Source organism: Mesocricetus auratus, unplaced genomic scaffold (genome assembly GCF_017639785.1).
Source record: "Mesocricetus auratus isolate SY011 unplaced genomic scaffold, BCM_Maur_2.0 Super-Scaffold_100026, whole genome shotgun sequence".
Taxonomy (NCBI): domain Eukaryota; kingdom Metazoa; phylum Chordata; class Mammalia; order Rodentia; family Cricetidae; genus Mesocricetus; species Mesocricetus auratus.
The window spans coordinates 25501684-25529576 of NW_024429207.1; the positions used below are offsets into that span (position 1 = coordinate 25501684).

The following is a 27893-nucleotide window of genomic DNA, read 5'->3' on the forward strand; positions in this document are numbered from 1 at the left end:
TCCTCCCTTCCCCTATATAAATCCCTTTGGGATGAAATAAAGCTGTCGCCTTGATCAGACTCCTGTCTTAGCATCCATTCTTCGTATCTCCTGCCCTCATCTTTCCCCTAGCTACCCTCCATCCCCCACGCTGAATATCCCTCTGTTTGGGGCATTAACTCAGGATGTTTGTTTTTTCTGGTTTGAATATGTTCCTTTTTAAGACATCAAAATTAAATAAACTTTTATAAATACACAGGCAACTGCTTTATCTTAAAATGAGAGAAAATATTTTAAGGAGCTTAAAGAACATAGAGAAGGAAGTGGGAGGTGGGACTCAGGTAACATGAATGTAGAGGAGAAGCCTCTAGGGGGGGAGGAAGGGGAAAGAGGAGTGGGAAAGAGTTAACCAAAAATAAATACATATGAAAAATACATGTGGAAATATATTATTCTGTAAGCTGTTCTTTTAGAAAGCATGAAAAAAATTGGGGAAGTACCTTGCATAGATGGATAATGCTGCTGCCAGAAGCCATAGGTTATTTTTTTTTCCGTCTTGCTTGAAGGTCTCTCCTTAAGGCATAGTGATTTTTTTCCTTTTTTTAAATTTAAATTAGAAATAAGCTTGTTTTACATGTCAATTCCAGTTCCCTCTTTCTCTCCCCTCTTCCCCTGCCCCCATCAACACCCTACCCCATCCCCGCTCTTCTCCCCAGGGAGGGTGAGGCCTTCCATTGGGGATCCCCAAAGTCTGTCACATCATTTGGAGCAGGGCCTAGGCCCTCCCCCGTATGTTTAGTTTGGGAGTGGACTCCCAAAGTCCATTCGTATACTAGGGATAAATATTGACCCACTACCAGAGGGCCCATAGATTAACCAGACCTCCAAAATGACACCCACATTCAGGGGATCTGAAACAGTCCTATCTGGTTTCCCAGCTATCAGTCCCTGAGCTCACTCTTGTTAAAGTCAGCTGGTTCTGTGAGTTTCTCCAGCCTGGTCTTGACCCCTTTGCTCATCACTCCTCTCTCTCTGCAACTGGATTCCACAGTTCAGCTCAGTGTTTGTCTATAGGTGTCTGTTTCTGCTTGCATCAGCTACTGAATGAAGGCTCTAGGATGGCATATAAGATAGTCATCAATCTCATTATCGGAGAAGGGCATTTAAGATAGTTTCTCAACTATTGCACTGATTGTTAGTTGGGGTCAACCTTGTAGATTTCTGGACATTTCCCTAGTGCCAACTTTCTCTTTTAGCCTATAGCCAGGTGGGTTAGGGTTAGCCTATAATGACTCATTCTTTTATGGTATCTCTTTTCTTGCTCTCCTCTATTCTTTGCCTGACTGGACCTTCCTACTCTCTCACGTCCTCCTCTCCCCTCCTCCCCTCCTCTTCTCCTTTTCTCTTCCGACTACCTACATCTCCCCTCCTCCCATGCTTCCAATTTGCTCAGGAGATCTTGACCCTGTCCCCTTCCTCGGACCATGTATGTCTTTCTTAGGGTCATCCTTGTTTCCTAGCTTCTCTGGCAGTGTGGATTGTAGGTTGGTAATCCTTTGCTATATGTCTAAAATCCATATATGATTGAGTACATACCATGTTTGTCTTTTTGTGACTGAGTTACCTCACTCAGGGTGGCTTCTTCTAGTTCTATTCATTTGCCTGTGAATTTCAATATTCCATTTTTTTTGTTTGTTTTTACGAGACAGGGTTTCTCTGTATTGTTTTGGAGGCTGTCGGTCCAGCCTGGCCTCGAACTCACAGAGATCCGCCTGCCTCTGCCTCCCAAGTGCTGGGAGTAAAGGCGTGCGCCACCACCGCCCCGCTCCATTGTTTTTTTTTTCTGCTCAATAGTACTCCATTGTGTAAATGTACCACATTTTCTCTATCCACTCTTCAGTTGAGGGGCATCTAGGTTGCTTCCAGGTTCTGGCTATTACACATGGTTGAACAGATGAGATGTCCTTGTATGAATGTGCATCTTTTGGGTACATGCCAAGAGTGGAATTGCTGGATCCTGGATCTTTTTTTTTTTTTTTTTTTTGGTTTTTTGAGACAGGTTTTCTCTGTGACTTTGGAGGCTATCCTGGAACTAGCTCTTGTAGACCAGGCTGGTCTTGAACTCACAGAGATCTGCCTGCCTCTGCCTCCCGAGTTCTGGGAGTAAAGGTGTGCGCCACCACTGCCCAGAATTGCTGGATCTTGTGGTAGAGTGATTCCCATTTTCCTGAGAAACCGCCATACTGATTTCCAAAGTGGCTGACTAGTTTGCATTCCCACCAGCAAGTGCAGGAGTGTTCCCCTTTCTCCACATCCTCTCCAGCATAAACTGTCATTGGTGGTTTTGATTTTAGGTATTCTGACAGGAGTAAGAAGGTATCTCAGAGTTGCTTTGATTTGCATTTCCCTGATGGCTAAGGATGTTGAACACTTTCTTAAGTGTCTCTTGGCCATTTTAGTCTCCTCTATTAAGAATTCTCTATTTAGTTCTGCAGCCTACTAATTAATTGGATTTTTGTGTGTGTGTGTGTTTTGGTGACTAGCTTCTTGAGTTCTTTGTATATTTTGAAAATCAGCCCTCAAAGATGTGGGGTTGGTGAATATCTTTTCCCATTCTGTGGGCTGCCGTTTTGTTTTGTTGACTGTGTCCTTTGCCTTACAGAAGCATCTCAGTTTCAGGAGTTCCCATGTATTAATTGTCCATCTCAGTGTCTGTGCTACTGGTGTTATGTTCAGAAAGTGGTCTCCTGTACCAATTTGTTTGATGGTACTTCCTACTTTCTCTTCTAAGAGGTTCAGTGTGGCTGAATTTATGTTGACGTCTTTGATCCATTTGGACTTAAGTTTTGTGCTTGGTGATAGATATGGATCTATCTGCAGTCTTCTACATGCGAGCATCTAGTTATGCCAGCACCATTTGTTGAAGATGCTTTATTTTTTCCGATTTATAATTTTAGCTTCTTTGTCAAAACTCAGGTGTTTGTAGGTGTGTGGGTTAATAAGGTTTTCAATTCAATTCAATTCCATTGGTCTACCTGTCTATTTTTGTGCCAATACCAAGCTGTTTTCAGCACTATAGCTCTATAATAGAGCTTGAAGTCAGGGATGGTGATGCCTCTGGAAGTTCCTTTATTGTACAGGGTTGTTTTGGCTATCCTGTTTCTTTCGTTTTTCCATGTAAAGTTGAGAATTGTTCTTTCAAGGTCTGTGAAGAATTGTGGGATTTTTTATGGGGATTGCATTGAATCGGTATATTGCTTTTGGTAAGACTGCCATTTTTACTATGTTGAGCCTACCTATCCAAGAGCATGGGAGATCTTTCCATTTTCTGGTATTATCTTTAATTTCTTTCTTTAAAGACACAAAGTTTTTCTATACGGAGTTTCCATGGAGAAGTCAGGTGTAATTCTGATAGGTTTCCCTTTATATTTTAATTGTCCTTTTGCTTTAGCTGCTCTTAATAGTCTTTATTCTGTATGTTTGGGGTTTTGATTATTATGTAGCGAGGGTACTTTTTTTTGTGTGGTCCACTCTATTTTTGGAGGCAGGACTAGTACCAGCTCCAGGCAGTCTCTTGGTGAACTGGACTGCCAGGATGGGATCCCCAATGTGCATTCCACAGGCCTTAGGCAACTCCGAGCAGGGCCAGAAACAGGACCATGGTTTTCTCCGCCATAGATTATTTAACAAAACTTCCAATGCCAGGTGTGAAGTATCTCCCAATACAATATAAGCCCTTGCCATTCCTGTTGGTTGCCAACCAGAAATAGATGGTAAGAACATATTGTTGAAGGCGTTGTACACTTGTGAGTATAGGACATAAAGAAATCAAACTGGAACTGATTTTAAAACTTGCTTCTTGTTGGCTAGTGTTCATAGTGCCAAATGGTGCTATGTAGATTACTAGAGGAGAAATGATGTAAAGAGTCTTACTCAGATGTGAACCCCTGTGAGCTACAATACCAACCAGCAGGTAAGATGTGTCCTGATGCAATAATGGCATGACTGTTATGGAGTTAACCAAACACTTTCTGCTTTGATCAGAGGCCTGCTCCACAGGAAGAAATTCATGTTTGGTACTATAAGCCTAGTCAAACGCTCATGACTCCATAGGTGATAGGCCCTCATATGGTAGGGTTCCCTGAGAACCCGGGGAAACAAAAACCAGATGAGCAGGCCAAGCAATGTCCTTGAATGAATGTCAGCTTCATAAGATCCCTCCCACAGGTCCTCTTTACTTACCAAACTTTCCTGAAGGCCTTGGGAAAGACAAAGAGACCACTCTATGGTTTAGTCCCTGCCAAGATGCTGATGTGTGTCATTGCTACATATCCTGAGAAACCCCCCATTGATCTACATGTGCGTGGGGGGGGGCAGTTCCACCAAGGGTCTCCTGGGTTCTTGGTTCTTTTGAACAGATATGTGGCTGAATCTGCTAGAATTCAAAGCTATTTTCCTGAAGAAACCTCAATGAACCATCTCTTATTCAGAATCCCACAACACTAATGGGAAACCTACTAGTTATTTTGCTAAATTGACATGTTATCAAACTGCCTTCTAAGTGTCTGTGTAGAACAGTAGATTGATGCTGCTCTCAGCCTTTGTCAGAGGAAACTCATAGGCCAGCGCTAAGAAAAAGTGACCGTTGAGTATTCAGCTCTAAGTGAGACACGTATGTAACCCTTCCCCCATCTTGTGCTCACAGGATGACAATGCCTTCATAAACTCACAGTAGCTGTGATTACTTGTACGAGATGGGAGCCTGTCAACATTTCATCATACATAGGGGTTTATGAGGCTCTACCCTACCTTGAGGAGTATTGGCAATTAATGGTTGCTGTGGTAAGGGACATACTTTTTTTTTTCAGTGATGTAGCCACTGGAAGAACACAATCATTTTTGTTGACTGAGGTCCCTCAATGTAGGTCCTATTGGCACTTTGAGTAGACTAACATTTTTGGGAACTATTCTGTGCATTGTAGGATGATTGTCAGCCTCCATAATCATGACCTACTTGATGCCAGAAACACTCTATGCTTCCCCTGAACTCTTGGCTATGGGTTTGTCAAATAGTCTCTATTGTGTTGAGGTATGATTCCTCCAGATCCAATGCTCCCCAGGACATCTGAATTTTGTCAAATGATTTCTCTGCATCTATTAAGGTGATTATGTGATTTCAGTCTTTAAGTCCATTGATGTGTTTTACCACTTTTATTCACCTCATATTCTGATCCATTCCAGCACATCTTGGATAAAGCCAACTTGGTTATGGTAGGTAATCTTTTTTATGAATGTCTATAATCGATTTTCAAATAGTGAAAGACTGAATGGATTCAAACTCAAGGCTGAAGAGGGTTGTGACTTACAGGGGAAGTGCTTCACACACGCTGTTTCTCCAGTAAGTGTCTCTTTGTTGATGAACTATCACTTTGGGAATGCCACTTAAAAATTACTCAGTATCTTGAGATGTGTATATGGAACTGTTTATGGACTGTTCACCTTACCACTATTTGCATAGTCAGTTAACATTGGTGGGGATGAAACCCAGTCTCATGCATACCAGGCAAGTGGTCTGCCACTGAGCCAAATTCCCAGGTCCATTATGGTTCCACAGTTTTTGCATCAGTTACCCTCTCTTTAGTTTCCATCAGTAGAAATGATGTTGTGGTAACTACTTCCTTGGTTTTCTGAAACGGAAATCTCATGTGTCCTAAGCTACCTTTGAACTCGTGGCTAAGGATGATCTTGAATCTGCGCCTCCACTTCCACAGTTATGAGATCACAGACGTATGCTACTCTGCCCAGTTTGTAAGACATTGGCGATCTAGCCCCAGGGCGTCTGCACTGGGGGCTACATTCCCAGCACATACTAACCACTGCTGGAGAAGGTTACTTTAGAAGGAATACGATCTGTGAAGGTCTGAATGAGACATGTCCCCCATCGACTTGGTGAGGCTTAGGAGGTGCTGCCTTGCGGGAGGAAAGGCATCACTGGGCTGGGCTTTATGAGTAAAACATAAAGCCGCTTTCCTTGCAGTTCCCTCTCTCTGTGCTTGGCCATCCTGGTAAAGAATGCGAGCTTTCCTCGTGTTATAGTCTCTGTTATGACAAAGCACATGGGGGACCTTGGCAGATTCCGCATCAGGAAGGTTGATGAAGGCGGAGGATCAAACATGCCAGACAGCTTAGTGAGAAGTTTTATCAGAAAGGGGAGGGAAGAGGAAAGAAAGCGAAAAGAGGGACAGAGGGACAGAGGGACAGACACAGAGAGAGGACAGAAGAGAAGAGGGAGACAGGAAAGGTCCTGTCTGCTTCAGGGGAACAGCAGGAAAGAGAGGAGCAGGAAATAGATCATAAGTGGGCGGAGGTCTGTCTTTTAAAAAGGTGCTTTGCACCTGTCTGAGTGCATTCTGCCAAGTGACAGGCAGGCCAGCATAAATAATGCCTGAATCCTTATAGTCACCATGCCTGCTGCCATTTCTCTCCTCCACAATCAAGGGCTCTTAGCCCGCTGAAACCCACAGCCAAAAATTTTTTTTTTCACTTTGTTGCTTAAGTTACATTTAGTCACAGTGTTTTCTCATGGCATCAGAACAGCAACTAATCAGTGATCTAATCCCTAGGTCTATGTTCTTTTTAGATCTATTCATTCTTTTTTTTTCTTTTTTTAGTTTTTCGAGACAGGGTTTCTTTCTCTGTATTGTTTTGGAGGCTGTCCTGGCACTCGCTCGGTAGACCAAGCTGGCCTCGAACTCACAGAGATCCGCCTGCCTCTGCCTCCCAAGTGCTGGGGTTAAAGGCGTGCGCCACCGAAGCCCGGCCTATTTTTTAAAAAAAGCAAATGGAGGGTCAGTGAGATGGCTCAGTGGGCAAATGCCCTTGTTGCCAAGCCTGAGTTAGATCTCCCACAGTGGAAGGAAAGACTCGATTCCCTCAAGTTGTCTCCTCACCTCTCCAGTGCACCGTGCCACACACGTGCCCACACGGGCGCGCGGACACACACACACACACACACACACACACACACACACACTCAGGGGGTGAGGAGAGGGAAAAGGGAGAGGGGAGAGAGAGAGGGAGAGGGAGGGAGGGAGGGAGGGAGGGAGCGAGAGAGCGAGGGAGCGAGGGAGAGAGGGAGCGAGGGAGAGAGGGAGAGAGGAGTTTGGAGACCACCTGCTTTCCTACTCCAGGGTTTCAGCTAGGCGCTAACATCCCCCTCCGCCTTTAGTTCTGCTCTTTGGCTGAGCACCGAGCCTGCCTGAACTCTCCGGTAGCCGGCGCTGCCCTGGCTTCCTTGCCCCCGAGAACAAGCCGCTGGCAGGCAGCTCCCGGCTCGCACCGTGCTCGTAGCCTCCCCCGGGCAGACGTTCACTCACGCCCTCTCCACCTGTCTCCTCCCTCGGGACTGGAATCTGTAGTCTCCCCAAAGCCATCTGGAAGCGGGCTCTGAGTGGCGAACCACCAAGAGCGCGGCGGCCAACGACAGGTGTGAGCGGGTGCGTGCCGGCTCTTCTGGAAGCGGCTCCCGTGGCGTTACGGACGGTCGCTGTGCACAAAACGGTGTAAAGGCGACGCTCTCAAACCCTCATATACGCCGCGGCTTCCACTCTGAGCCACGAAAAAAAAAAACTGAGCAGGATTTGTTTGTTTTTAACGGACACCGTAAATTCTAGAGGAAAGCAAAGGACAGACCCGGTGCACCGCTTCCCTCTAACACCCGCTATCCGCGTCGCGCAAGGCTCGTCTGGCCGTAAAGCGGGCGGGCTCAAAGTGCGTGATTCACCAGCAAGCGGTGGGCCCAGCAAAAGGTCTTTGCCGCTTTAAGAATGCAGACCAAGGCGGCGACTCGCCAAACAGATGCTGTTCTCGCGAGAGCTCGGGAACGGGCAGCAATGGCGGCGACTGGAGCGGCTCCCGGCCCTGGAGTGAGCTCCGGTCCCGGTGCAGGAGCGGCTGCAAGTGCCTCGGCGGCAGAAGAGGGAGAGGCGGAGCCGGTGGCCGCTGGGGCCGGAGAGGGGCCGTCTGCTGCTCCGGGAGCGGAGCCCAGCTCTGGGGAGGCTGAAAGTGGGTAAGACTTGTGCCGCCCGCGCGAGCGCGGGACGGGAGGGAGGGCCCGCCCCTCGCGGAATCCCGCCGCTCGCGCTCTCCGGGGCGGCCTTCCCGACCCAGGCCCTGCGGCCAACGGCTCGACCTGCCCGGTACCCTGTGCAACCCCGCAGGCTGCTTGGCGGGTTGGCTCTGAACTGCACCTCAGATCGCTGGCACCGGCGTGAGCCAAGCGTGTTTCCCCCTCCTGCCCTGGCACCCCTTAGGACTTCCGAAAGCTCTAGCAAACCCAGATCCCCGTGACTCTTCCCCCCCAGGAACAACTCTAAGCCATGTACACGTGTGTAATGACCCATTAGGCTTCACTGTGTTGTTTCCTGAGCATCCAGTCCAGGACAGGCTGAGACTGGGAAGTCCATCAGTAATTTGGTTCAGCGGTTTTAGTTTGTTGTTTTGCTTCCGAGTAGGTATTTGAAGTTTATTTCTCCTGAGACCTCTTGCTTTCTTTATAGGGATGCAAACTTGGCTGATGTAAGTGGTCTGGAGACAGAGTCATCTAATGGAAAAGATACTCTAGTAAGTAAATTTTAGGCCTCTGAAAGGCAAACTAGATTTCGTTTCAAAGTTTTTAATCTTAATTTTGAAAGCGTAGTCAAACTGCTTGATTTGCCTGTTGCCCCATGCCTCCAGGAAGGAGCTGGGGATACCTCAGAAGTGATGGATACCCAGGCTGGCTCCGTGGATGAAGAAAATGGTCGACAATTGGGAGAGGTGGAGTTACAATGTGGAATATGTACGAAATGGTTTACAGCTGACACCTTTGGAATAGACACGTCGTGAGTACTTTTTGTAATCTTAAAGAGCATGCTGTGTAAGATTTCAACACGAGGCTGGAAAGGCTGCTCAGCAGTTAAGAACACTGGTTGCTCTTCCTGGGGATGGGGTTTGAAGGACCAGGGTTAGATTCCCAGCACCCATAGGGCAGTTTACAACTATCTATAACTCTAGTTCCATGGGGATTGGACAACATCACACAGACATACGTGCAGTAAGGTATCAATGTGCACAAAATAAAAAATAGTTTAAAAAAAGGTTTCACATTTAGAAAATAATTGCAGAAATCCTCCTGTCTTTGAGTCAGTCTTTGTGGTTAAATTTTGAGGCCAGGCTGGACTGCATATTGAATATCAGGTTAGCCGGGGCCATACCACAAGGCCTTGGAAAGCAAAAAAAAGTACATCGAGTGGAGCTGGTGGTGCATACCCGTAACTCAAGTTAGGGGCCTAAGACAGGAGGATCACAAGTTGAGTCATTATGGGCTGTAGCTAACTCTCTACCAGAGCCCTACCTCAGAACAAGCCAAAGAGTGGGCTGTGAGATAGCTCAGTGGATAGTCACTTCCCATGCAAGCCTGGCAACCTGAGTTTGATCCCTGGAGCCCTTACGAAGATGGGAGGAGAGAACTGAGCCAAAGGGTTAGCCTCCAGCTCCCACGTGTGCACCTTGGCAAGTGTGCCCTTGTATGCATCATGTATACATACGCACAACAGCAATAATAATAAACTTTTTAAAAGAAGAAAAACGTATTAATTTTTTCTTTAAAAAGGCATAGAAATGTGTTCAACGGTGCTCTAATTTTGTGCAATTTGGCTCATCCACAGATCATGTCTACCTTTTATGACCAACTACAGTTTCCATTGCAATGTATGCCATCACAGTGGGAATACCTACTTTCTCCGGAAGCAAGCAAGTAAGAATAACTCGGGAGTGTTTTTAAAAGATTGTCCCTTGGGAAGAGAAGGGGCATCTAGTGTTAGCACACTTATGATACCTCTGTTTAAGAGCTGGATGGAATCTACTTGGTATTTCACGATGAGTAATTGCAGTTGCCCATTTCAAACCGATTATTACTTTTGACTGCTCCCGTTACTGTTTTGTAGACCCCATCTTCTACCTGTTGACGTGATAAAAATATTCTGACAAAGGCAGGGTGAGGGAAAAGGTTTTGGAGGGGTCACAGTTCTGGGTCACGGTCCGTCACGACAGTGAAGTCACAGCAGCAGGCATTGGAAGGAGCTGGCCACACTGACCTCATACTTAGAAATACAGACAGGATGTCTAAATTCTGCTTGCCTTTCGATCTGTATAGTGCAGGGTCCCCTCCCCGGGAAGTAGTACTTCCTGTAGTGGGCAAGCCTGAACGCAACATAACGAAGGTAATCCACCCACACGGTGTACATAATCCCTCATGGAGACTCTTCAGTTGTTTTAACTGTGCCAAGTTGAAAGTGTCACACCTACTGTATTGAATGCACTCTTGTTGATAGAGTATTTCAGTATTACAGATACCTTTTTTCTGTTTTCTTTTTGATAGATTTAAAAGAAATGTGCCTTAGTGCTTTGGCGAACCTAACATGGCAATCTCGAACACAGGATGAACATCCAAAAACCATGTTTTCCAAAGATAAGGTAAAGTTAGAATGAATGTAATTGTAATATGCTTTAAAAAAAAAAGTGAAGCTTCAAGATACCCTCTTTAACAAGTGTAGTCTCCTCAGTTTTTATGAGTAAATCATCTAGTAGTTACCTTACTTTTTCCATATATGGACATTATAATTTACCTAGTAGGTGTCATTAGCTGTTAGTATTATGAATCCTTAAATAAATTTGATTGGCTTTTTGGAAGGAAGCAAGTGTAGTATAAACCAGTCTCTGTGGGCTTTGCTGACCTGGAACTTGGTGTCTTCAAACTCAGTCTTCCTGCTTCAGCCTCTCTGCTTATCCCTAGAGAGAACAGAGATCTGACTTCCTGGTTTCTGACCTCTTCCTTGTCTCTGTGCATGCGCACGCACGCGCGCGTGCACACACACGCACGCACGCACGCGCGCGCTAACTGTCTAGATAAGGGCCATTATGGGCAGCAGGCCCAAAGCTCCAGGCAAGGTGGGAGGATGGGAGCCACCAAGATGCACTGCTGTACTTGCCATTCATCGTCTTAGAGTGTAGTCGTCCAGTTGAAAGTATACTATAAACCACATTGTATTAGAGGTCAGTGGCTCACTCAGCTTTTGCTCACCATGCCTTTGTTATCATTCTCTCTTGTGTGTGACTTAATCTCACATTTGTTTCATTGTGACCCTAGAAGCAATAATACATAACTGCTTTATTGTCCACGGAATTTCTGACATTTGATTATCCCACTTTTGACCAGGATAGCTTTGTCACCTTGATTGCCAAAACTGGCTATGGCCAGTTATAAAGGCTGTAAGTTAATGACTGATGAGTTAAGGCTATCTAGTTTATGATTCTGAGGGATCAGTAATTCCAAATAGTAAGAGCAAGAACAGAACTCTACAGAGCAAGCTTAGAAGGTGCAGAATTCTATCTTAGTCACAAACAAGACAGGTTTGCAGGGTGTCCAGAAAGAAATGTCCTCAGGACACAGAAACAAAAGCTCAGGAGTTGACAACCAAGGAAGGGAGTACAATTATCCCCAGGTGGACTGTGAGCCCTGAGTACCTAAAATCTGTATATACTTATCTTGAATTCTCCATAATCTATATATTTGATTGGTGGTGGTTGTTGCTTGAGACAGACTTTTACTCTGTTGCCCTGGCCTTGAAACTCACAGCCACCTCCTGCCGAAGCCAAGTGCTGAGACTGCGGAACTGAGCCACCCTGTGGGACATGTATTGTTTTTGAACAATTGAATATTTGTTCAGTACTTAAAAGCTACAGACTATCTTTGTTTTGATTGTAGGGAGGTCTTCTAAAAAGGCTACTTTTGTGTGTGTGTAACTTTGAAAACATAATTCTTAATATATTTTTTAAAAATAGGATATTATACCATTTATTGATAAATACTGGGAGTGTATGACAACCAGACAGAGACCTGGAAAAATGACTTGGCCCAATAACATTGTCAAAACAATGGTAAGTAAATTAAAAATGAATTTGAGATGATCAGTTCCAAAAAGCCAGTTTTGTTTCTAACAGTTAAATTCTGTTTACTTTGAAATAATGGGATGGCCGAGAAAATGCAAACAATTTGATATTAGTCATTGAATGAGATACAGGCAGTTCAAATTCTAATATTTTTTTCACACAAATTCAGTTAGTAGCATAGTGTCTTAGGTAAATAGTCTCTAAAATTGCTTTTATGCCCTGAAACCCTTTGCTGCTGTTGTTTTTGGTTTGTTTTATTTTCCTAACATTTATTTATTATATATATGTATGTATGAGCTTGAGAGAGAGAGAGAGAGAGAGAGAGAGAGAGAGAGAGAGAGAGAGAGAGAGAGAGAGAGAGAGAGAGAGAGAGAAAGTATGTATGTGTGTGGGGTGTATTCAGTGCCCATGAAGGCCAGAAAGGGCTTTTTGGGATCCCTGGGAATTAAAGTTACAGGTGGTTTTGAGCCACCTAATGCTGATGCTGAGAACTAAACCTGGGTCCTGTGGAAAAGCAGCAAGTGCTTTTACCTTCTGAGCCCTCTGTCCACCACACTTGTGCAGTGTGATTTTATACTAAACTCAGAGGCCATTTTTTAATTTTTGGTTTAAAAAAGCCTTATTCTGAACATAGAAGTAACGAGAGCTCTTGGGGAGAAGTCAGCAGTTGGCTGCCGTGCGAGGAGAGGAGCCAGGCCTTGAACTCGGTCTGTAGACACAGGTGACTGAACTTCTGGCCTTCTCCTCCTCCAGAGTGCAGTTACAGTCGTATGCCACCTCACGTGGTGTTTATGGAACCCAGGTCTTCATACACTGTAGGCAGAGCTCTTTCTGCAGAGCTACTTACCCAGCCCCATATGGACTCTCTTTATGTACCTCTTCCATTTGAATTTTTGTGGTCATTTTCTTTTTTCTTTTTTTTGCTTTTGTTTGTTTGTTTGTTGTTGTTGTTATTTGTAAGACAGGGTTTCTCTGAGAAGTCTTGGCTGTCACTTTGTAGACCAGGCTGGCCTTGAAATCACAGAAATTCTCTGCCTCTGCCTCCTGAGTGCTGGGATTAGAGATACGAGCCGCCGCCACCTGGCTTAATTTTCTAATAAGAGGAACCTTAGGGTTTTTGGAGAGTACAATTAGGAATTGGCACTTGGAACTGATGACTAAACACCTTCTGCACTTCAAGTTTTAAAAAAAAGTTCATTATTACTAAGATACTGTTTGCTTTTAGAGTAAGGAAAGAGATGTATTCTTGGTAAAGGAACATCCTGACCCAGGAAGCAAAGACCCAGAAGATGATTATCCCAAATTTGGACTTCTGGACCAGGTGTGTTAATCTTCCTTCCTTCATATTCTGTGTGTCTGACTTTCTCTGTCTCTGTGTATATGAAGTATGTGCACTATGTGTAGTGCCTGTAGAGGCCAGAAAAGGGAGTTGGAGCAGAGGGCCCCTGGAACTGGAATTACAGACAGTTGTGAGCTGCCATGGGTACTGGGAACTGAACCTGGATCCCCTGGGAGAGTAGCAAGTGCCCTTAACCACTAAGCCATCTGTCCAGTCCAGTGTTCTTTTTTTATCAGAAGCCATATAGGAGTAATGAAGTAGGTTTGTTCGCATTGGGCTGGAGATGTGGCTGGGTTGAGAGAGTCATGGGGTCATGATGTACTCAGTGGTACTGCACTAGGGAGGTACAAACGAAAGGATCATGAATTTAAGGCCAGCCTGGGCTACATGAAGCCTTGTCTCAAAAACAAAAACAAAAAAAACTGAAGAGGCTGGAGAGATGGCTCCATGCTTATGTTCTTGTTGTGCAGACATGAGAACCTGAGTTCATATCCCTGGTTCCCAGTAACTACCCACATACATCCATAAGCCCATTACTGTGCGGCACACTCGGGCAGATCCTGCAGCTTCCTGGCCAGTCAGCCAAAATGGCCAGCGCCAGGCTCACAACTCCAGCTTTAGTGAGAGACAATCTGTAAGTCAGAGCCAGTAAGATGGCCCTGCTGGGAAAATGTGCTTGCCACACATGCCTGGTGACCAGAGTACTGGTATTAAAGGCGTGTGCCACCACTGCCCAACCCTGCAGAGTTGTCCTTTAACTCTACACCTGCACTTGAGCTCACACATACAAAAGGCAGGTTGACAGAGGATGACACTGTTACTGATCTCTGGTCTTCACATGAGTATGCTTGACTGTGTAAGCCTCTCACTCCCAACACACACGTGTACATACTCATGCACACAGAATTGTTTGCATCTGGTTGTCAAAAACACACTGCTATTACATGCTCGAAACATGGTGGACTCCAAATGAATGGTTATTGATACCCGGAGAAAACACTCACCTTAACCAGTGCCTAGTGTTTTAACTTAAGATCTCACTATATCTCAGACTAGCTTAAACTCGTGACAGTTGTTCCTGCCTCTGCCTTCTACTTGCTAGGGCTACATGTGTGAGCCGCCAGTTTGGGTTCTGGTGGTTCCTCAGTGTCAGGGCTTAGTTTTTGTAAATTCTAATTTTCTTGTTACCTGTAATTTTGCTTCTAAAAACATTTTTTGAAGTGAAATTTTTGGAAGAAATTTTGGATAATATGTGTTGCTGTAACCTTTATGGGAAAAAGAAATTCCTTTTTTTTTTTTTTTTTTTTTTGGTTGTTGTATAGCATTGGCAATTAAGAAGGCAAAATCTTTTAGATTTGCCTTAAAATGCTTGTTTTGCTCCTTTTTTTCTTTGTTGAGATGGTATCTGTCAGTGTGGCTTAGACTTAAGAACTCTGTCCTCCGCCTGCTCCTGGCCGATGAGAGGAAGCTGACCTCTGCCTGCGTAGATTTGAAGAGCTGGGTTATGTCTTGGTGGCCACTTTTGTAGAAGTTCAGATTTCTGTCTCATAAATGGAAAGGTAGAACTCAGGGCCCGAGTTCCTGGAGAGCAGAGTAAGGGGACCTACGCACACTGCCTGCTGCACAGCTCCCCCTCCACCTGCTACACACGCTCCTTCATGAATTCAGGGGCATCTCACTGGGGGAGCCTGCAAGCTTGCTTCTTAGGATTACGGCATTCATTTCTGTGCTCTAATTTTGTCTGCTTTTTTCTTTTTTTCAATTGTAGATTAATTTGCTCATGTGGCCTTTTTTTTACTAGGCTGTTTCTTCTTCTAGGATCTTAGTAACATTGGTCCTGCTTATGACAACCAAAAACAAAGCAGTGCTGTGTCTGCTAGTGGGACCCTGAATGGTATGTGCTTAAATATCCTGTTGGAAGATTATGAAACCCTTGCCTAGAATTGGGTGTTGTGTAGGATGACCCAGACCCGAGTGATGGCTAAGATGCTTTTATGTTCGGATTTGAGCAGCTAACCAAACACTTGATGATAGTGGGAGGGTACTTTTGTCACTTTACAACAGTTTGCTCTCATTAGTTATACACATAATGGGATGTACTGTGAATCTCTTAGGATGAGAGCATTAATGATGGCCATCCCCCCAGACTCAACTTGGACAGATTTCATGTACTGTTGCTGTAGACTTTCAAGGTTAGACTTTCTTTGTTGTTAGATTCCACAACTGTATCATAATAAATACTTAATTTGGGGAATTTATTTGCTCTCCACCCTTTTCCATAGCTCACCTATCTCTTGGTAAGCTGACTTTGTCTATCTAATTTTTCTTGCCCAGAATTTCATATGATAAATTTCTGTATGAATTACCCATTGTGGCGTCGCCACCCCCCATCCCTCTAATGAATAGAGGGAATTCTCTTCATTGCAGTCTAGTGAGAACAGGGGAGGGGGTGCTGGGAGGTAGCTTGATGGATATCTATCCCATACATGGCATCATTCATTAGCTTGTCTGTTAGAGTTGGAGCATCTAAATATATAAATTGTGTCCAGTTAACATACTAAGCTGTGTTGGAAATACAAGTGTATCATTATCCTACACATGCCTCCCTTTGTAACTGTTGATGTTTGACAATACATAGTGCCGCTTCTGTCCTTACAGGTGGAGCCACTTTGGGAGGTGAATTCCTCTCTGTCTTCTTTCAGCCTCACACTTAAGTATCTTGTGGTTTGAAGTGCTTTTTGCTAAGCTTTGGTAGAAGCTAAACTACATAATTTTAAAGCATTGTGAAAGTGGTGTGATGGCACTTACTTTGAAGCTGTAGTTCCAGTTTAATGGTGGGAATAAAAGCTTGATGTTGTCATATTCTGCCTGACATAGCCAGCCAGCAGTCCTTCCTCTTCAGGGTTGCTCACTCTGTTGAAGTAGCCCAAATGGCAGCAGAGGATTTGGCAGGTTTTTGATTGATGGTTATGTCACCACAACTGTTTAACATTAAACCTTTTATGAACTGTGTGAATAGCCAAGTTCATAAAAGGACATTCTGCATTAATCTGGTACTGTATGGGCAGAATATGACCTGCCCTTCATGTCTTTATTCTTTTTATTGCAGCAGAAATGCTGATAATTTCCAAGCTTGTCCCAAATTTACATATAGTACTCTATGCAGTTGTTTATATAAAGGTGTTTTCCTGCAGTTCAGGGACATTTTCTGGAAAAAGAAAGAAAAATGAGAGGCATGATAGAAATGGACAAAATTTACAACAAAACACATAAGGTAATACTTCTGAACTGAATATGTAGCTATGTGTTCTAATATAAAATATGTAATTGTTTTATTTGCCCTTAATTTCACAAACAAGACTCATGTATTCATTGGCAGAGTCTTAAGTATATTGATATGGAACTAAAAACTAAATTTAAAGCCTCAGTCCTTGAGTCTCATATACCAATGATGAATTTTCAAACACTGGAGAGAAACACCTTTTTAGTGTTTTTGTTTTCTGTTTGGTGTACTTTTGTCTTGTTGGATATTCAAGTGCTTTAAGTAGACAGCGCCTTTATATGTTTATGAAATGTACTATGCAGTTCAAGCAAGTGGACATTGACCTACAATAAGGACATTTTCATCGATGTTTGTATTAAGTGGTGAAAAACACAATCCATGCAATTGTTCTCATTCTTTTTTAGCCGTGAGTGCTTGGAATCTGAGTACGAATGCATTTGTGTCACAACCCCATTGGTTACAGTTGATTAAGAAAGGGCTGGAGAGAGGATTTGACCAGTAAAGGTACTTGATGCATAAGTCTGGTGACTTTAGTTCAGTTTCTGGAACCCATGGAATGCACAGATGCAACTCTACAAAGTTATCCTCTGATCTCCACATGCATTAATTAATTAATTGGCTATATAATTTTTTCTTTTAAAGAAGGAAGATTGAAGATGTAATACAGATACCAATCATACTAGATTCATGTAACCTTACTGTCAGAACTGACCCAGAACGTTGCCTGTGAGATACAGCTGATCCTTTCAGAACCAGGCTAAAATCCAGTATATATATAAAAAAAAAAAATCCTTTGTGTGATGTTACACAAATGCACATTGGGGAATGGTGGTCGCCATGGACTTTGAGTGCCCTTGTGCCTCTGTAGTGGCTCTAGGAAAATGATCTGCCCTCTCTTCAAAGGGGGAATCGCAGCAGGAAGCAGTGGGAAAGGAAGAGGAGCCAAGCGTAAACAGCAAGATGGCGGGACAACAGGGACCACCAAGAAGGCCCGAAGGTGGGGTCACCCCCACCCCACTCACTCGCATCCATGTTTATTTGCTGCAGGCAAAATCCACTGAAAGGGAAAGAACCATATTACTTCCAAGAATATGGGGGTTTGTTTGTTTGTTTTTGGTGAATTCTGAGTTCCTGGTAAGACAGGATAACTTCACATGAGGCCCTCTTCCATGAACTCACTACTGTAAAAATAGACCCTTGCACTGGGAATACCACTTAGTAGTCAGGGCTTGCCTGGCCTGTGTGAGGCTGTAGGTTGAATTCCTACCATTGAAACAACAAAAGGCCCAGCAACATGTCTTCTGTTGTAGGGGGATAAAGTTCCCTTATAAGATCCTGAGAGGGCTGAATGGAAGAGGAAATAAAGCTTCCTAACTGTTAGCCTCTCGACTTCCTGCCTCTCCTCTCTCATGTCTCTTCCCTTCCCTTTGTCCAAAGCTGAGGTGATAAAATCCAGGTCACCTCTGATTTAAACTGGCAACCGAGAATACATCTTCAGTCTCCTGATCTCTCTCCCTTAATTTATATACCAAATGAACTCCAGAGGGCTGGAGATGTGTACAGCTCAGTTGGTAGAGTTCTTACATATACAAAGCTCTGGGTTTGATCCCAGACTTGGATAAAGCAGGGATGGTGACACAGGCCTGTAATCCGTACTCTGGGAAGGTAGAAGTAGGAGGATCAGTTTGCAGGGCCTCCTCAGCTGCATAGTGGGCTGGAGGACATGGGATACAGAACACCATGTCTCAAAAACTTCAGTGAAATTGGGCCTAGAGAGATGGCTGTGGTCAGAAGCACTTGTTGCTCTTGCAGGGGACCTGGATCTGGTTCACAGGCATCTGTACTGGTCTGCCCTTGGGGTCCTGACAGGACACGCCCTCAGCTGCAGCCACTAAGAGCATCACCTATGCACATTCACTATGCTCCCTTTTAAAAGGGCCTTGACCACATCCCATCCTTCTCTTTCTCTCCCTCTCTCTCCTCCTAACTTTCATCTTTCTTCTCTTCTTTCCTCTCTCGTCTCTTCTACTACTACTCTCTCCAGAGACCAGCCTCTCCCATTCCCTTTCCCCTTTTTAATGATCCCTTTCCCTAATAAAAAAAACTCTCTGAGCCCTGTGGCATGGTGTCTTTGTCTCTCGCACCGCTTTTCTTAAATTACAACACTCAGCACCAGAAACAACAAATCAGAGGCCTTTTTTCTTTTTGAGCCCGGGTTTCTCTGTTTAGCCTTGGCTGTGCTGGAACTCACTCTGTAGACCAGGTTGGCCTCCAAGTCAGAGATTGCTTCTGCCTCCAGACAGCTTGGACTAAAGGCGTATGCCACCACTGCCTGGTTTAGAGGCCTTTCTTATGGGATAGAACACAGGTGAACTAGAGAGCACTTTGGTTTCTTCATTGAGCTTTTCTTTTTTTCAGTGACCCCTTGTTCTCTGCTCAGCGTCTCCCCCCTCATGGCTACCCTTTGGAACACCCGTTTAACAAAGATGGCTACCGGTATATCCTAGCTGAGCCTGATCCTCATGCCCCAGACCCAGAGAAGCTTGAACTTGACTGTTGGGCTGGAAAACCTATTCCTGGGGACCTCTACAGAGCCTGCTTATATGAACGAGTTTTGCTAGCTCTACATGATCGAGGTGTGTAAGATGTTTTTTTGTTGTTGTTGTTTCCTAATTGGTGTTTTGCCTATGTGTATATCTGTGTTCGGGTCTTGGCTCCTGGAGTTAAAGACAGTTGTATGCTGCCATGTTGGTGCTGGGAATTGAACCTAGGTCCTCTGGAACAGCAGCCAGTGTTCTTAACCACTGAGCCATCTCTCTAGCCCCAAGGACTATTCATTGAAGGGATTTTATTCAGTTTATTGTTACAAACAAATAGATTTAATTTTCGAATTGTTTCCTTGTAAGATTCATTTTTCCCACTGATTAAAAAAAAAAAGAAAAAAGCTGGGTAGTGGTGGCGCACGCCTTTAATCCCAGCACTTAGTAGGAATAGGCAGGAGGATCTCAGTGAGTTTGAGGCCAGCCTGGTCTACAGAGCGAGCTCCAGAACAGGCAGGGCTGTTACACAGAAAAACCTTATCTCAAACAAACAAAAAAAATCAAGGTATGTAAGTTTTAATGATCATTTGAAAATTGTGCTGTTTAGTTTTTTTGACATCTGGAAAGAGGGAACCCTAACTGAGAAAATGCCACCATCAGATTGGCCTGTGAGAAATCTGTAGGGCATTTTCTTGGTTGATGATTGATTTGGGAGGGTTCAGCCCACTGTAGGTGATGCTATCCCTGACAGGTGGTTCTGGAATACAAAGAAAGCAATCTGGTAAGTGGTGGTGGTGCACAGCTTTAATTCCAGCACTTGGGAGGAAGAGAGGCAGATCTCTGAGTTCGAGGACAGCCAGGGCTACACAGAGAAACCCTGTCTTGAGAAACAAAAAAAAAAAAAAAAAAAGGAAAGAAAGTAACCCAAACAAGCCAGTGAGCACCATGGCTTAGTGGTTTCTGCTTCAGTTTGTGCAATGCAATAAACCATCCTCCCCAAACTTTGGTTATGATGTTTATCATGGCAGAATATCACTAGGACAGAAATGAGTGCCAGCATTCTGAGGTGCTCTGATAGACCTGACTGTCAGTTTGGGGGAAGAGTGTGGAAGTATTTAGAACTTGGGGCAGGAAAACCACTAGAGTGCAAAGCTGGATAGGTTGTTGTACAGCAGCTTGGATGGTAAGAACGCTAGAGCAGTGAGACAATGGAGGCTGGCATGGGAAGCTTCAGGGGAAGGTCGAGAGTGCCTCCAACTCTGGATGTTTGATGTTTTGTATTAAGAAACTGCTTTCTAATCAGCTGAGGCTGAAGAGTCAGCTGTGATTAAGAAGAGACTTTGCTACCCTGTTAGCAGTGGGAGGTGTTTCTTCAAGGTCAGCACATAGAGCTTTGGTCCAGAGCAGGCCAAGGCTGTGTTTCAAGCTGGCAGCCAAGCTTAGTAGTGTGGAAGAGTCTCCACACCTTACTGGTTTGTTTGGGCAGCACTGAAAGGGTCATGGGCAACAGTGAGGCTTAGCCCTGGACAGTCCGGAAGAGGCTGCTGATGAAGGTTCCATTCAGTTACATTAGAAACCTTGGGATGGGGGACTGAAGGTGTCTTCTAGGCTTATCTGTTACAGGCTTTCTCTGAGCTGTTTACTTTTCCTGGTGTCTCCATAGTCTGGCTGGTATCTGCCTCGCTTCTGGCACCAGGTGACCCTGTCTTTTTCCCTCCTTCTCTTTCCCTTCTCTTTCATTTTTCTCAAGCCTAGATTTCTCTTATTCTCTCTGCCTGCCAGCCCTGCCTATCCCTCTTCTGCCTAGCTATTGGCCGCCCAGCATTTTATTAGACCAATCAGGTGCCTTAGACAGGCAACGTGAACCAGCAACACATCTTTTCATAATTAAACAAATACAGTAAAAACAAATGTAACACATCTTCGCATAGTTATAAAGAAATATTCACAGCATAAACAAATACAACACATCTTTACATAGTTAAGACAATATTCCACATTTGTCCACTGTAAAATTACTTTTCCCTTCATCATAGTTTTGCAAGGAAGCAAGTATTTGCTACTCTGTTAGTATTTCTAATTCCAAAGGTATATAGTGTCGAGTTAGTTCTGGACCAGAGGAAATGTGTGATTGGGTAATTGGCCTATTTGAAGATGTTCTTGTCTCCTGGAGGCAAGATAAGTTGTTCAGTTGTCACATCTCTCTGCATATCGATAAGGTTTGGGCCCTGTTCTTTTGAGTTAATCTGTCCTGTGATGCCAGTTCTTGGCTTCACAAGCCACTGGTTACGAAGGATAGTCCCTTCTCCAGTGTCCCACAAGCCTGCTCATATTTGCATGCCTACTTTGCATCACTGTTAATTTTCTCTAGTTGATTTTCTTTTCTTTCTTTCTTCCTGCTTTTGGGGTTTTTGTTTGTTTTTAACTGGTTTTCCTAAGCTGGCCTTAAACTTCTGGAATCCAGGAATCCCACTGTAAACTCCCTAAGTAGCACTGTTGTCCTTATAGATGATACCATTTGGAGAAACTGACAGAAGGGACTCTCAGACTATGCTGAGCCATAAACCCTGGACTATAATTCTTACCTTTCTTCTTTACAATCTTGTATTTGTTTGCTTTTGAGACAGGGTCTCACTATGTCACCCTGGCTGTCCTGGGAGTCACAGAAATCAGCCTGTTTGTCCCTCCCAAGTGTGTGTGCCACCACACCTAACTTTTTTAGGCCCTTTTTTATCTTTGTGTAGTATAAGGGACTCAAGTAACTACCCACCTTTGAATCTCTTTCACTGCAGCTCCCCAGTTAAAGATCTCTGACGACCGGCTGACTGTGGTAGGAGAGAAGGGCTACTCCATGGTACGGGCCTCCCATGGGGTACGAAAAGGTGCCTGGTACTTTGAAATCACTGTGGATGAGATGCCACCAGATACAGCTGCCAGGCTGGGCTGGTCCCAGCCCTTGGGTAAGCAGGGGGCATTGTGCGAGTCTCACAGCAAGGGTAATATGGCTTGTGATTTAGGATTACTGTGTTTACCAGATTATGGTCTTAAAATTAAATTCCTGAAGAAGCAGCCAGTTTAGTATTCCTAGAATACTGTAGAGATTTACAAAGTTGGTCAAAAAGATGTGCAAAGGAAAGTAGAAAGAGTTAACTGTAGCCCTCTGATTTCCACATGTCTTTTTGTTGGGACAGGTAACCTTCAAGCTCCCTTAGGTTATGATAAATTTAGCTATTCTTGGAGGAGCAAAAAGGGAACCAAGTTCCATCAGTCTATTGGCAAACACTACTCATCTGGCTATGGACAAGGAGATGTCCTGGGATTTTATATCAATCTTCCAGAAGATACAGAGACAGCCAAATCACTGCCGGATACTTACAAAGACAAGGTGAGATAGTCCTTCAACAGCATCGTGGCTTTGACGACCTGTGGCAGTTAGTGCCTGTAGCTGTTGCCTGAGTTCTGTTGTGATGGTACCCCATGGAGTGTGAGTGTGAGTGTGTGTGTGTGTGTGTGTGTGTGTGTGTGTGTGTGTGTGTGTGTGTGTGTAAGTATAACATACAAATTTTAAGTTTTTTTTTTCAGGAACAGAATTTTTTCCAGGTTTTCTTTTAAGGATATTTTAGTGTTTTAAAGTCAAGCCCTGGGTCTTCTACATGCTAGACCAGCACCTTACCACTGAGCCACATCTTAATGCTATTTTTTTAAGTTTTTGTGTATGTGAGTGTTTTGCCTGCATGTGTGTATTTATATGTACCACGTGTGCCTGAAGAGGGAGTTAGATCTCCCGGACCTGGGATACAGATGGTTTGAGTTGTTATAAATACTGTGAATCAAACTCAGTCCTCTCTGGAAGGGAAACAGTTACTCTTAGCTGTTGAACCATCCTCCAGTCCCCTTTAAAAGAATTTTGAGATTACCAAGTGTTGTTGGCACACATCTTTAGTCCCCACACTTGAGAGGAAGAAGCAGACAGATCTCTGAGTTGGAGGCCAGCATGGTCTACAGAGTGAGTTCCAGGACAGGTTCACAGAGAAACCCTGTGTGAACAAGAAATTTTTAAATCTATTTACTTTTGTGAGTGTTTAGTCTCCTTGTAGTGCACTGTGTGGGTTTCTGGTGCCCAGAGTTCAGAATAAGACAGTGGATTCCCTAGAACTGGACTTAGTTTGTTGTGAATCACCGTATGGGTGCCAGGTCCTCTGGAAAAGCAGCCAATATTCTTTACTGAGCCATCTCTAGTCCTTCTATTCAGTGCTGGTTTCGTTTTTTAATTATTGTTGCTTAAAGATTTATTTATGTATATGGGTACTTTGCATGTCCATCTGTACACCGGAGAGGGTGTTGGATCCCATTTTATAGAGCCTCCATGTGGGTGCTGGGATTTGAACTCAAGCTCTGGAAGAGCAACCAGTGCTTTTAACCACCACCCCATCTCTCCAGCCCTGGCCCTCTGTTCAGTTTTAAATGGTATCTTTTAAAAAAGCTTTTTAGAATTATTTTTAATTATGTGTATATAATGGTGTGCACACCTGAGTGTACTGCCCACAAAGGTCATGTGTGTCAGTTTGATCCCACTAGAGTTGGAGTGAGCCACCTCATGGTGGGGCTGGGAACCAAACTCAGCTCCTCTGTAAGAACAGTACCTCTCCTAAGCAGAGCCATCTCCCTAGCCCTAGTGTCTCTTCTGATAACCAAAATTAATGTTGATGAAGCCTAAGTTGTTCAGATTTTTCTTCTATGTTTCTTTCTGTGACTTAATAAATGTTGGTATACCCACAAATCATGAAAATATCCTCCCATCTTTACCTTTGAACTTGCATTAGGTCACTGACTTAACTTTGGTGGGGAGGTTGACCATATATTTTTTTCCTTAAGAATATCAAAATACTCAGACAATACAGAGAAACCCTGTATCAAAAAACAAAAACAAAAAATCAAAATATTCCAACATGATCTGTTTAACTTCTTGCATTCTCCCCTGGATTTCTTTGGTGTATCAGTAAAAATCAAACCATCATACAAGTAACTCTTCCAGTGATCCCAAAAATGTTGTTATAGAGTAAGTATTAGGCTCTCTGAAATTTTTCTCCACAATTTTTCAATTAATTTCTTTTATATGTACTTTGTGGGTTTTTTTTTTAAGTGTACATGTATAATTCTCTTACTAAGGGCTTTTTTGGGAAATGTTTAACAAACATGACCAACTAATCTCTTTTAAAAACCACTTGGGAGTCAGGTGGTTGTGGTGCACGCCTTTAATGCCAGCACTTTCGAGGCAGAGGCAGGCTTAGACCTCTGAATTCAAGGCCAGCCTAGTCTACATTGTGAGTTCCAGGACAGCCAGAGCTACACATAGTGAGACCCTGTCTTGACAAAGCAAAACATAAAAATACTTAGGAACTGAAAAATTCACCAAACTGGTGTGTGAATTTGACTATTTTCTCCATCATGATGTAGCTGACTCTTCAAAATGTCTTTTTCTTGTTTCTTACTGGATTTTCAAGGCTTTGATAAAGTTCAAGAGTTATTTGTATTTTGAAGAAAAAGACTTTGTGGACAAAGCAGAGAAGAGCCTAAAGCAAACTCCCCATAGTGAGGTGAGTCACAACGATAAACATGTCAGAATAGCAATGCTTTGAACATGGGGGAAGGGAGGTCAACTCCTTGAGGATAAAAGAGGCAGCTGTGGTGGTGCATATCTTCAGTCCAGCACTCTGAGTTCAAGGACAGCCTGGTCTACAGAGTGAGTTCCAGAACAGCCAAGGATATACAGAGAAACACTCTCTTGGGGAAAAAAGGGGGGTCAATTAAAAAATATTCACCACTTTTATTCTTAAAAAATTGACTAAAAAAGAATGCCAATTCTAACTGCACGTAAATTCCTTATGTGGTATAGTCTTTGGGTCTGGACATTGGCACATGATGTTTCTGTTTGCAAGTTTTAAAAAATAAAGTTCTTTTCTTTCTGTGTATATGTCTGTGTAAAAGGTGCATGCACACACGGGGGCCTTTCCAGAAAGGGAAGTCTTTCTGATACTTCTTAGAAATACAGTGTAATGAAATCTGGGTGTGTGGCACATGACTGCCAGTAAGTATAGTGCTTACTGGATATGTGAGTTTAGGGTCACCCTCAGCTGCAGAATGAGCTGGAGGCCAGCCTAGACTACACAAGACTGTCTCAGGCCCTCCTCCAAGTTAGTATAATGAATATGGGATATTGAACTGTTTGGTATATGTAGCATGGAAATTCAAAAACAAATAAGCTTAAAGTCAACTGAAATAATATGTTTACATTAATTTTACTTGAAAAAGTCTAAAGTAGCATATAAATTTAAGATACTACTACTACTATATAAAATGTATGCTATTCTTAGAATTATATTATTGTCATTCTGGTAGCAGTATTAAGTGTTCCACAATTGAAGTGGGTTTTTGATGTTTTTTTTTTTCAGTTTTTAAAATTCTAAAGTAAAACCTTGATCTTTGTTTCAGATAATATTTTATAAAAATGGTGTCAATCAGGGTGTGGCTTACAAAGATATTTTTGAGGGAGTTTACTTTCCAGCCATCTCACTGTACAAGAGCTGCACGGTATGTACCCTGTGTTTGGTCTGTGCATATAACTTAAAGGAAGTGTGTGGGTGGGTTGTGACGAAAGAGCTGTTGATTTGAGAGCAGAGTTGTTTCTAGAAAGAAATCTGAATAGCCTCTTGGAGACGTAGAAATATACACACATCTGAAAGAAATCTGAATAGCCTCTAGAAAGCCTGGAAATATACACACATCTGGATGTCTGGAGTATTTTTAGATGTTAGTATGTACCCTACTTTGCAAGTGTCATTGTTTAATGTGAAAGATACAAAGTATATGCATTTGTGAGTATTGGTGTCTCATGTTTGGTGATGCCATATGTTTATGGCTATTGGCAACTGTTTCTTATACTTAAAAAATACATACTCAAAAAAAATACACACTCGAATATACATACATATCTATACACATACATACATACATATGTGTGTGTCCTGGTGTGGTGTGCACCTTTAATCCCAGCATTTGGGGGGCAGAGGCGTGGTATGCTGATCTCTGTTGAGTTCAAGACCAACCTGGTCTATTCAGTGAGTTTCAGGACAGCCAGACCTATGCAGCGAGACCATCTCGAAAAAAGAAAAAGAAAAAAAGTCATGCATGAAGAAAGGGACTATCGTTACTACGTGTTTAAAAGGGAAAAATTAGCACATGGAGATTCCCATGTATTAGTGTCACCACCCCCCACTGAACAAAAGTAAGATTAGAAAATCTCTAGGCTGCAAACAGAAATCAATGAGAAATCTTTTTCTGCCTGATGTTTGATCCACATTAGGGTGTTGACCACTTTTAGCAATGTTAATATATATCTTTTTTTTCCAATTTTACCCTAAGTATCTTCACAACAATGTTTTTATTTTAAAACAGGATCTGCTGAGTAGTTCAGGCTAGACTCAAATCCAGGATCCTCCTGCCTCCACCTCTCTAGTGCTGGGGTTTACAGGCATGCACCACAGTTCTTACTTCCCATAGTTTTCCTTAAATGTCTCCTAGCAAGTGAACTTTTGTTTTCTTTTTCATTTTTTCCCTGTGTCTACTTGAATTGAACTTATCCCAGGTTTCCATTAACTTTGGACCGTCCTTCAAATATCCTCCAAAGGATCTCACTTACCACCCTGTGAGTACCGTGAATGTCTACATGCACCCTCCATTTCTTGAGTTCTTGCTGTGGCTTTTGTCATCACTTTTCCTGTTTGTCTGTCTTTATTCCCCCTGCAGATGAGCGACATGGGCTGGGGTGCAGTGGTGGAGCACACACTGGCTGATGTTTTGTACCATGTGGAGACAGAAGTGGACGGAAGGCGCAGTCCACCCTGGGAACCCTAACCAATCCTTGCTCCAGGCAGCTTTCTGTGGCATAGTATTGGGAGTGTTGCTTTTGTTTATTCAGTGTCAAATGTCCTCCCAAAGATGCTGCAGTAGGCTTGGTCGAGGTAGAAGGCGCTGCTGGGCGGGACTGCAGCAGATGCCCTGCCTTCAGCATTCCCTCCTGCAGCGCGGCTGCCGCTTGCCTGTGAGTACCATGAGTCAGCAGCCGCTGATGCTGAAGCACAGACTCCTGAGAAACTGGTGCTGCACCACGCGCCTGCCCCTGCAGGCCGTGTAGGAAAGATGGCTGTGTCCCTCTGGTTCCTGAGGAGGCATACTTGTTTCTGAGAGTGGCTGCAATCAGGGCAGTGCATTCCAAAGCAATGGAAAAGCTATCTCTCTTGGTGTGGAGTTTGGGGATCTGTGAAGCTCCTGGGTTTCTATGAACCGTAATTGTCAAAGGAATTTGCCTGCAGGTTTAACAGTTAGATCTTCTCTCCAATAAAACTTGTTTTCAAGCGTGTGTGGTACTTGGCTTCACTTGAGGTTGAGTTCCTCTTGGTGACAGTATGGGAAGGAAACAGCACTGGAAGGAAGGGCCAGACTTCTGACTCAGGCTTCAACCCTCTTCTATTGCTCTCCTTCTTCTCCCTGGGCGCCCAGGCTTGTCCACTGTGTGGTGAAAACCGGAATCTCAAGGAGAACAAGAATGCCAAAGGCCTCCTCTCGTCTTCTCTTTGAACCTGGTGTGGAGTGTGCAGGTGGTTCTCTTGCCCACCTGCCTTTGTAATGGCCAGTCAGCGGTTAGGATACGGGAATGGCAATGTCTTCCTTTGGGAGGACCCCTTAATGGCCTCGTCTGTTT

At 43.7% G+C, this 27893-nt stretch overlaps 2 protein-coding genes across 9 annotated transcripts in view; one reads left to right on the forward strand and one right to left on the reverse strand.

Annotated features, from left to right (window-relative positions):
• Positions 1 to 7770, reverse strand: part of Kcnu1 (potassium calcium-activated channel subfamily U member 1) — a 71961-nt gene extending 64191 nt beyond the window's left edge. For 2 of the 5 annotated variants that reach the window (XM_040731742.1, XM_040731746.1), the window contains exon 1: positions 480 to 632. In XM_040731742.1, the coding sequence (XP_040587676.1) occupies positions 480 to 515 (36 nt within the window). In that variant the 5' untranslated portion in view covers positions 516 to 632. Of the gene's footprint in view, positions 1 to 479; positions 633 to 937; positions 1041 to 1575; positions 1603 to 7355 lie in introns of those variants that run through there. The other 3 variants (XM_040731744.1, XM_040731745.1, XM_040731743.1) reach the window with 3 other exon arrangements.
• A 67-nt stretch (positions 7771 to 7837) lies between these two features.
• On the forward strand, positions 7838 to 27551 carry Ash2l (ASH2 like, histone lysine methyltransferase complex subunit). 4 transcript variants are annotated; one of them, XM_040731748.1, is made up of 17 exons: positions 7838 to 8047; positions 8538 to 8601; positions 8716 to 8861; positions 9687 to 9775; positions 10400 to 10494; positions 11863 to 11958; positions 13196 to 13291; positions 15128 to 15203; positions 15968 to 15985; positions 17496 to 17589; positions 19011 to 19228; positions 21925 to 22092; positions 22324 to 22517; positions 24637 to 24729; positions 25625 to 25723; positions 26778 to 26837; positions 26939 to 27551. In XM_040731748.1, exons 1-17 carry the CDS (start codon positions 7872 to 7874, stop codon positions 27044 to 27046), a joined length of 1890 nt encoding a protein of 629 aa, XP_040587682.1. In that variant the 5' UTR covers positions 7838 to 7871; the 3' UTR covers positions 27047 to 27551. The 4 variants fall into 4 exon arrangements, with proteins under 4 accessions (XP_040587682.1, XP_040587683.1, XP_040587685.1 ...); XM_040731751.1 differs by lacking the exon at positions 7838 to 8047 and adding an exon at positions 8159 to 8177; XM_040731750.1 differs by lacking the exon at positions 7838 to 8047 and adding an exon at positions 8170 to 8248.
• Positions 27552 to 27893: the final 342 nt, after the last annotated feature.